Source organism: Salmo salar, chromosome ssa01 (assembly GCF_905237065.1).
Source record: "Salmo salar chromosome ssa01, Ssal_v3.1, whole genome shotgun sequence".
Classification (NCBI taxonomy): domain Eukaryota; kingdom Metazoa; phylum Chordata; class Actinopteri; order Salmoniformes; family Salmonidae; genus Salmo; species Salmo salar.
The window spans coordinates 96,633,069-96,643,724 of NC_059442.1; the positions used below are offsets into that span (position 1 = coordinate 96,633,069).

The 10,656-nt window shown below is 41.5% G+C and overlaps 1 protein-coding gene across 2 annotated transcripts in view; it reads left to right on the top strand.

The window, feature by feature from the left end:
* Positions 1 to 7,337, top strand: part of LOC106610814 (mitogen-activated protein kinase kinase kinase 21) — a 34,922-nt gene extending 27,585 nt beyond the window's left edge. Inside the window, exons 7-11 of one of the 2 annotated variants that reach the window (XM_014210420.2) lie at positions 2,909 to 3,013; positions 3,770 to 3,920; positions 4,022 to 4,119; positions 4,221 to 4,970; positions 5,115 to 7,337. In XM_014210420.2, coding sequence (XP_014065895.2) covers positions 2,909 to 3,013; positions 3,770 to 3,920; positions 4,022 to 4,119; positions 4,221 to 4,970; positions 5,115 to 5,512 — 1,502 coding nt within the window. In that variant the 3' untranslated portion in view covers positions 5,513 to 7,337. The remainder of the gene's footprint in view (positions 1 to 2,908; positions 3,014 to 3,769; positions 3,921 to 4,021; positions 4,120 to 4,220; positions 4,971 to 5,114) is intronic. The other variant, XM_014210430.2, reaches the window with a different exon arrangement.
* Positions 7,338 to 10,656: the final 3,319 nt, after the last annotated feature.

The window sequence follows — 10,656 nt, forward strand, 5'->3', positions numbered from 1 at the left end:
TGATCTGGGGATGTTTTTCATGGTTCGGGCTAGGCCCCTTAGTCCCAGTGAAGGGAAATCTTAACGTCACAGCATGCAATGACATTCTAGAAGATTCTGTGCTTCCAACTTTGTGGCAACAGTTTGGGAAAGGCCCTTTCCTGTTTCAGCATGACAATGCCCCCCCGTGCACAAAGCAACGTCCATACAGAAATGGTTTGTAGAGATCTGTGTGGAAGAACTTGACTGGCCTGCACAAGGCCCTGACCTCAACCCCATTGAAGACCTTTGGGATGAATTGGAACGCCAACTGTGAGCCAGGCCTAATCACCCAACATCAGTGCCCGACCTCACTAATGCTCTTGTGGCTGAATGGAAGCAAGTCCCCGCAGCAATGTTCCAGTGTAAAGCCTTCCCAGAAGAGTAGAGGCAGTTATAGCGGCAAAGGGAGGACCAACTCCATATTAATGCCCATGGTTTTGGAATGAGATGTTCAACAAGCAGGTGTCCACATACTTATATACACTACATAAAAAAAGTATTATTATTTTTACCCATAACATGATACAGCCACCACCATGCTTGAAAATATGGAGAGTGGTACTCAGTGATGTGTTGGATTTGCCCCAAACATAACACTTTGTATTTAGGACTTGAAGATAAATTCTTTGTCAAATAAAGCACATGTAGCAGTTTTACTTTAGTGCCTTATTGCAGACAGGATGCATGTTTTGGAATATTTGTATTATTTACAGGCTTTCTTCTTTTCACTCTGTCATTTGGGTTAGTATTGTGGAGTAACTACAATGTTGTTGATCCATCCTCAGTTTTGTCATGTCACAGCACCTACTCAACAGCCAGTGTAATCCCGTGGCGCGATAATCAAATACCTTAGAAATGCTATTACTTCAATTTCTCAAACATATGACTATTTTTAACCATTTTAAAGACAAGACTCTCGTTAATCTAACCACACTGTCCGATTTCAAAAAGGCTTTAAAACGAAAGCAAAACATTAGATTATATCAGCAGAGTACCCAGCCAGAAATAATCAGACACCCATTTTTCAAGCTAGCATATAATGTCACATAAACCCAAACCACAGCTAAATGCAGCACTAACCTTTGATGATCTTCATCAGATGACAATCCTAGGACATTATGTTATACAATACATGCATGTTTTGTTCAATCAAGTTCATATTTATATCAAAAAACAGCTTTTTACATTAGCATGTGACTAGCATTCCCACCGAACACTTCCGTTGAATTTACTAAATTACTCACGATAAACGTTCACAAAAAACATAATCATTTTAAGAATTATAGATACAGAACTCCTTTATGCACTCGCTATGTCCGATTTTAAAATAGCTTTTCGGTGAAAGCACATTTTGCAATATTCTGAGTAGATAGCCCGGCCATCACAGGCTAGCTATTTTGACACCCACCAAGTGTGGTACTCACCATACTCCGATTTACTATTAGAAAAGTTTGATTACCTTTGCTGTCTTCATCAGAATGCACTCCCAGGACTTCTACTTAAATAACAAATGTTGGTTTGGTCCCAAATAATCCATAGTTATATCCAAATAGCGGCGTTTTGTTCGTGCGTTCAAGACACTATCTGATGGCTAAAGAAGGATGACGCGCCCGACGCGTTTCGTGACAAAACATTTCAAAATATTCCATTACTGTACTTCGAGGCATGTCAACCGCTGTTTAAAATCAATTTTTATGCTATTTTTCTCGTAAAAAAGCGATAATATTCCGACCGGGAGTGGTTGTTTTCGTTCAAAGAGAGAGAAAGTAAACATGGTGTCGGCTCGGGCACGCGCCTCCAGTCTCATTGTTCTCAGATCGACCACTTACAAAATGCGCTAATGTTTTTCAGCCAGGGCCTGCAAAGCCACCATTCAGCTTTCTGGCGCCTTCTGAGAGCCTATGGGAGCGTTAGAAAATGTCATGTCATGCCAGAGATCCCCTGTTTTGGTTAGAGATGATCAAGAAGGCCATGAAATGGTCAGAGAGAGCGCTTCCTGTTTGGAATCTTCTCAGGTTTTGGCCTGCCAAATGAGTTCTGTTATACTCACAGACACCATTCAAACAGTTTTAGAAACTTTAGGGTGTTTTCTATCCAAATCAAACAATTATATGCATATTCTAGTTACTGGGCAGGAGTAGTAACCAGATTAAATCGGGTACGTTTTTATCCGGCCGTGCAAATACTGCCCCCTAGCCCCAACAGGTTAAACTCTGTAACTGTTTTAAAGTCACCATTGACCTTATGGTGAAATCCCTGAGCGGTTTCCTTCCTCTCCGGCAACTGAGTTAGGAAGGACGCCTGTATTTTTGTAGTGACTGGGTGTATTGATACGTCATCCAAAGTGTAATTAATAACTTCACCATGCTCAAAGGAATATTCAATGTCTGCTTTTTTTATTTGTACCAATAGGTGCCCTTCTTTGCGAGGCATTGGAAAACCTCCCTGGTCTTTGTGGTTGAATCTGTGTTTGAAATTCACTGCTCGACTGAGTGACCTTACAGATAATTGTATGTGTGGGGTACAGAGATGAGGTAGTCATTAAAAAAATCTGGTTAAACACTATTATTGCACACAGAGTGAGTCCATGCAACTTATTTTGTGACTTTAAGTGCATTTTTACTCATGAACTTATTTAGGCTTGCCATAACAAAGGGGTTGAATACTTGTTGACTCAAGACATTTCAGCTTTTAATTTGTAAACATTTCTAAAAACATAATTCCACTTTGGGATTATTGTGTGTAGGCCAGTGACACAATCTTAATTTAATACATGTTATATTCAAGGGGTGTGAATACATTCTGAAGGCACTGTCGCTGTTATGACTGGGTAAGCTTCCCTCTCTAACCTCTGTTCTGGTTCTGCATGGATGTTTTCTCCCTCTAGTGTGCGCCCGAATTGACAGTATCCGAAGGGACAGTATGTATGTGTATCACCAAGATGTGGATATCATCAGCGAGTGCCAGCCCTCTACTGGGGTTAGGAAGAAAGGCAAGCAACTGTTGGGATGTGGCCTGTCTGCTGTGGGTGCACCGGCTAACGTGTTTCTCAACGGCTAGGTTCTAACAACAAGACTACCAGCTGTTGTCTGTGCTTCTGGCTACTAAGACAATTTGATGGACTGTCATCATTGCTGATTTCAGAAAATGTACTTGGGTTTATCCTCTGAAAAGCCCAGGATGTTTCAGGGTTTTTACTACTACTAATAATAATATAGGTTTGCTTTGAAATGAAGGACACGTTGGGAGGCATTCGAGGTCGTTTGTAACCTGTAATGTCTAACACCTGATCACAGGTGTTCTCTTCATTTGCAACCCAACGTGTTCTTGAAATGTTCACAGATCTATATACAGAGTATTTTTGATTTCCTAACCAGTGTTCAGCTGCAGTGATTATATGAATATTTCCCATTGCGGTTGATGGTGGAGGTTATCTTCTCAAATCATCCAGTCCTCTAAATGCTACTCAAGTAGTTGAAGACTAAATTATATTGAGACCCTTGTACTTTTCTTAAATAATTCCCTATTTCTTCTAAAATAAGTTTAATTTTAAAAGTATTTGTCACCACACCTTGTTATTGGATTTTCAACTTATTCTAGAAGAAATAGGGAATTATTTAAGAAAGTGCAAAGGTGCCAATATATTTGGTTGCAACTGTATCTGCTGTTGGCCTTGACACTCAGATTTGTCACTGGTGTATTGGAGTACTCTGCCAGTTGTTGACTGATGTCCTCTCCTTCATCACAGTGACTCTGGACGAGAGCAACAGGACATGGGGACGAAGCACCATCTACAAGCCGGAGGAGTTTGATGACGTCAAGAAGGGGATTAAGAAGAAGGGGCGAACGTGGGGACCGAGCTCCGTTCAGACCAAGGAGCGGGGAAACTGTGCTGAAAGGTACAGGACATTAGTGTTCTTTCCATCTCCGTTCAGTATTTCTTCTGTCATCTTCATTGTGTCTGTGTGGGTTGTTTGATGAAACTGACTTGTCCTGGCAGAGTGAGGCCACTATCTGATGGAAACAACCCCTGGTCCACCAGTCTGGGGAAGTCCCAGAAGTCCGTTCCGTTGGCTGCGTTGTTTGCAGAGCAGCAAGGTGAGGGGAAATGTGTCTTCTAATATAATCAGATGGAACACAACAAGACCAATTCTTAGTCCCTGTCAACAGCCTGTCTCTGTCTCGTCCTTCATGTTCAGGGACCAGTAAAGGTGAGATGTGCTTGCCAGATGGATCGGACAACACCAAACCAAAGCAACTGAAGTTCCCCAATCAGGTGTACATCGATCTACCTCTGTGGAAAGATGAGAAGCAGCAGGGGGGCGAGGGGACGGCAGGAGGCTGCCCTGGGGAAAGCCTGGAGGACTCCAGCACCACCTCAGCCAGCTCCACCAGTACCACCCCCCAGCACACCCCCACCAACAGCCTGAAGAGGGCCTCCGCTCGCTGCCGGACAGACACAGTACTCTACGGCTGTGCCTCTATGCTGGCCTCGGTGGCATTGGGCGTTGACCTGCGTGACGTGCTCAAGGCCCCACCGGCAGATGACCCTGAGCCTCAGCCCAGCGTGGAGAAGAAAAAGAAAGAGGGTCTGTTCCAGCGCGCCACACGCTTCCCTGGTGGACGTTCTTCCCATAAGGAGGAGGCAGCCTCTCAAGGCCCCATCAACCTCATCTCCATGTCTTACATCTCAGAGTATAACTCCACCAAGAGCCTCCTGTGGTCAGCCTCGGAGGGGCCAGAGCCCAGCCCTGTGAAGGAAGTGGCCCCTGTCAGCCTGTCGCACCCCAGGCCACAGCCCAGCAGCGGCTCCCAGCCACAGGTTCCAGAGGCGCCCGGCCGCAGGACTCCGGCCTCCCCCCTCCCCCAGCCTGCTACCCCAGAGAAGACTCGCAGTCAAAGCATGGGCTCTCGCCTCCGGAGGAAGAAGTCGGCCATCGTTCAGGACAGTGAGTGAACGTGACATCAGGACCGTGGGTGACACGTAGAGACTGTATATATTTAATGCAGTAGTGTTTAATTGTGAGGTGACGCCACTGTACAAATGATCCGTGAACAATGAAACAGCCTCTGTTTCTCCTTTCTGTCCCCAGCTAACGGTACATCTGGCTCTCTCACAACTTCATCGGGACAGTCTTCCACCATGACCTCTCAGAAGAAGAAGTCTGACAGGGTGGACACCCCTAAGAGAGCAGCCAGTGGGGAGACTGTCACCTCCAGGTCCCGGCCTTTGTCCCTCCGGGGCAAACCCCACTCCTGGGATCTCCTGAGGGGCCGCAACAAAAGCTACTCCCTGGGCCACTATTCTGGAGAGAAGAGCGCCAGGAGCCTCAACATCGTCCTCTCCTCCGCCGAGGTCAAGATGGACTGCTCTCTGCTGGATATGGACACGGAGGGGCAGAAACGTGACTGCACCGTGCCCCTCTGTCGAATTCAGAGCGGCCCCAGTCGCTCCTCCGTCTTTGAACTAGAGAAAAAATTCTTGTCATAGCAGAAATAAACTGCCTTATTACCAGGATCCAATCTCTAAGTAACGTTTATGAGTTGGATCAACAAGTCTTATTTGACATTCCAGGGCATTCCACTGCCCTCCTGTGGTTTTTACCTGAATGTAGGCCACTGCTGCTGAAAACTTTATTTATTCTGTAATATTTTGATAGGTAATTTAATATTGGAAAAATGTGTTTCAATAGCATCAGATTGATTGAACAACGAAGGAACACATTTAATTTTTTGTTGTTGCAGAAATGTTTACATTTTTGTGTGCACACACTGGTTAGGACCATGGCATCTTAAGTTACAAAATGATGCTTACGTTAAAATGTTAATTTGCTTTTGTCTGTGGATCTTTTATTCTCTGTTTTGATTTAATGCTGGTAATTATTTTTTATTGTATTGATTTTGTTTTTATAGTGACAGATAGTGTTTATTTTATGATGAGCTCTGTCCAATGTCTGAGAGGTAATATTGAAGTCAACATGTGGCGCAACTGACAGATTTACAAATGTAGGATCTTAATTTGAGCCAGTTTGATACAGCAGGAAAATAATCCTGCAGCAGGACAGTTCTCCTGCAACAGGGTGATCAAATTAAGGTCCTACATCTGTAACAGCGCAACGAACAACACTGGAGAACCTAGTCTCAACACTGAAACACTAAACCAGGCCTGGTCAGCTTCTACTTTACCACTATACGACAAGCCTTACCAGCAGCTGGACCAGAACCAGTACTGTACATAAAGACTATTCAGCTTTATTAGCTGTTATGGTTTATGTGGAATATGACCATTTGGCTCGAAATCGGTTCACATGGGGGTTAGTCTACCTAGGTTCCTGTGAAAACACTTTTGAGGAACAAAGAGATGGGAATTAAATATATTTCAATACTTGTTTGAGTAACAGTTCAATGCTGTATTCCTTAGCAATCATTTTCATATTAACATAAAAAGCTGACAGGAACTGTCTCTGATGCCACTAGACTACACAAATTGTTATCATCTGAATATTCAGTCCCCATTTAAGCACAATGCAAGTCATTAGTACCGAGCAACAAGTAAAACTGTCCGTAAATATCCAATGTATTGTTGTTCGTCCCCGTTTACAAAGAATGTTAAATCTCTCTTTTTGTAGTTCTGTTTAAATCATGAGCACTTTCTCTTTATTTAAATCAACATTCTTAACAGTACATCCCAGACAGCTGTTGAAGTCAGTACAACTGGAAGAATACCTTTTGTTTTTTTACACTGCCTTTGAGATCAAATCTCATCACTGTCAAAGCTGGAGTCCTTGCTATATCCTGACATGTTAAGCATTCCATTAATTGAACAACAACTTAAGTTTTTTTTTTGCCTTATCTTCCTTTTTATTAGCGTTGTGTTAGCTCTGTGTGGGAGGAAAATGGTTCAAGCGATTGAGACGACAACATACAGTACATACTGATCAAACCTGTTTATCAGTGTTTTTGTTCACACCACAGAATCACAGCATTGTTTTATCTTCATGTATCCCCATGTTAACAGGAATACGTCAGTTGACCTCAACCTTCTTACTTTTATACTCGCAAGCGTACTTAAACCACTTCAAGAATGGCTGTCTGATTAGAATGATAGGTCTTTCAACCAGTGTGAATCCTCAAACCCTCCACATTCTTTCTGGAAATGTAAATCAACTCAAGATGACCATACCAAGCAAATGTGAATCCATACCCTCTTTACCTTGTGTAGTGTCAATGCCTGGAAATCAAGACCAAAATGCCTATTTTTGTTGTCTTAGTATCTTGGAATGGAAATGGTCTGAAATACAGTAATTATGATGAAATAGTATTCTCTGAAATGTTTCATGTTGGGTCTCAAATCAATTAATTAATTATGCTGCAAGTAGTCTCACTGTGGGAGGCACATATTATTTTGCAGACATGCAGTATGACATGTCTTCTCAATAACCTGCGTGGACCAACAGCTGCAATAGTGCTGTGTAGATGTTATGAGGACAAGGCCAAGGAAACTCTGGTGACGTGACCACTTTTCGGACTCCTCTGAGTGTAATAACCTTTAGTAGGATGACTAGGTGGTGATGATGATGATGATGATATCCAGCCTCTGGAGGACCATGTAAGCCAATAGTTTAGTCTCATACAGTACGGCTCATGGCTATGATAGTTTGCACATATAGTATGAGACTAGGCTAGCAGGGCGATTGACAAAGCACAATCATTCCACTCGTGTGAGACATTCAGGCTTCCCGTGCACTGTGCTTGTGTAGTTGGAGTGGTGTTGTACTCAACAAGCTGCACGATACACGGGAAGGAGCTCTGCTGTTGATCTGCAGACAGTCTCTGTGTTGAGGGACAAAACAACGTAATGTCTCCTGTTCCCAAAACTTTCACCAAAGCTCAAAGTTCATGAGACAGATTTTTCATACTGTATTTTTAACCAGCCATTTGGTTTGAAATTATTTAAGTCAAATTGACAAATGTATTTTATTTAAAAAAAGTTTCTGTTACATAGTACCCATGTATATACTTTTCTTTGTGACCTAGTGTATGTACAGTATTCTAGTTTTTTGGTCTCAGAATAAATCACCTGTATGGTGTTTTAAGGAACAAAGTTTACCCCTCAGGAGTGGCTGAGGTTAAATCAGTAAAGAAAATGTATGATTTTTAAAACAAAACATATTATACATGTATAATACACATGGCAGCCCCCCGCACCTCTCTGATTCAGAGGGGTTGGGGTAAATGCAGAAGACACATTTCAGTTGAATGCATTGTTGTACAACTGACTAGGTATCCCACTTTCCCTTCATTTGATGGTTATATGGTTAGAAAAAAACATGGTCTGAGAACATTGGCATTCTGTTACAAATCAATTCAAAACTAAGTCTGAGCATAATAATAGAAAGTTTAATTTCCCTAAATTGTGTGGGGTTAAAACTACTGACGTTGCATGCATGACACTAAATAATGAAATATATTGTATGAGTCTATCCCATGTCATGCTCCATATAGGTTGGTGAAAACGGAACCAAATCTACACTCTTAGAAAAAAAGGTTCTGGATAGAACCATAAAGGGTTCTATGCTTGCTTCATATGTGGCACCCTTAAAGGTTCTATATAGAACCCTCTTGTTGGGTTGTTTGGTCAGAACCCCAGGGGTTCTTCACTGAACCACAACTGGTAACATATAGAACCTTTAGGGGTGCCATATGAAGCAAGCATAGAACCCCTTTTGGTTCTATCCAAAACCTTCTGTTCTAAGACGGTATAGTGATGTTTAAGATACAATATGAGGTAGAATGTAAAGATCAAATTCTCCATCTTACACAAAATGATTTATTGTAAGATCTAATTTTGCAATTTATGAATTGTAGATTTGAATAGTTTTTCTTGACACATGTCCCTTGTGTAAATAAAGATCTCAAGGATATGTTGATCAAAGCAAAATGAGTAGACTATTTGCATTTGAATACAGACAGTGGAATTAATCATTTACATTTTATTTTTAACATTTTGGACACAGACACTTATCCAGAGTGACTTAGTCAGTGCATTCAACTAAGGTAGGTAAAACAACCACATCAATCAACTAAGGTAGGTAAAACACCCACATCAATCAACTAAGGTAGGTAAAACACCCACATCAATCAACTAAGGTAGGTAAAACACCCACATCAATCAACTAAGGTAGGTAAAACAACCACATCAATCAACTAAGGTAGGTAAAACACCCACATCAATCAACTAAGGTAGGTAAAACACCCACATCAATCAACTAAGGTAGGTAAAACACCCACATCAATCAACTAAGGTAGGTAAAACACCCACATCAATCAACTAAGGTAGGTAAAACACCCACATCAATCAACTAAGGTAGGTAAAACACCCACATCAATCAACTAAGGTAGGTAAAACACCCACATCAATCAACTAAGGTAGGTAAAACAACCACATCAATCAACTAAGGTAGGTAAAACACCCACATCAATCAACTAAGGTAGGTAAAACACCCACATCAATCAACTAAGGTAGGTAAAACACCCACATCAATCAACTAAGGTAGGTAAAACACCCACATCAATCAACTAAGGTAGGTAAAACACCCACATCAATCAACTAAGGTAGGTAAAACACCCACATCAATCAACTAAGGTAGGTAAAACACCCACATCAATCAACTAAGGTAGGTAAAACACCCACATCAATCAACTAAGGTAGGTAAAACACCCACATCAATCAACTAAGGTAGGTAAAACACCCACATCAATCAACTAAGGTAGGTAAAACACCCACATCAGTCAACTAAGGTAGGTAAAACACCCACATCAATCAACTAAGGTAGGTAAAACAACCATCAGTCAACTAAGGTAGGTAAAACACCCACATATCAGTCAACTAAGGTAGGTAAAACAACCATCAGTCAACTAAGGTAGGTAAAACAACCATCAGTCAACTAAGGTAGGTAAAACACCCACATATCAGTCAACTAAGGTAGGTAAAACAACCATCAGTCAACTAAGGTAGGTAAAACAACCACATATCACTCAACTAAGGTAGGTAAAACAACCACGTATCAGTCAACTAAGGTAGGTAAAACACCCACATATCAGTCAACTAAGGTAGGTAAAACAACCATCAGTCAACTAAGGTAGGTAAAACAACCATCAGTCAACTAAGGTAGGTAAAACAACCACATATCAGTCAACTAAGGTAGGTAAAACAACCACGTATCAGTTAACTAAGGTAGGTAAAACAACCACATATCAGTCAACTAAGGTAGGTAAAACAACCACGTATCAGTCAACTAAGGTAGGTAAAACACCCACATATCAGTCAACTAAGGTAGGTAAAACAACCACGTATCAGTCAACTAAGGTAGGTAAAACACCCACGTATCAGTCAACTAAGGTAGGTAAAACAACCACATATCAGTCAACTAAGGTAGGTAAAACAACCATCAGTCAACTAAGGTAGGTAAAACAACCATCAGTCAACTAAGGTAGGTAAAACACCCACATATCAGTCAACTAAGGTAGGTAAAACAACCATCAGTCAACTAAGGTAGGTAAAACAACCATCAGTCAACTAAGGTAGGTAAAACAACCACATATCAGTCAACTAAGGTAGGTAAAACAACCACG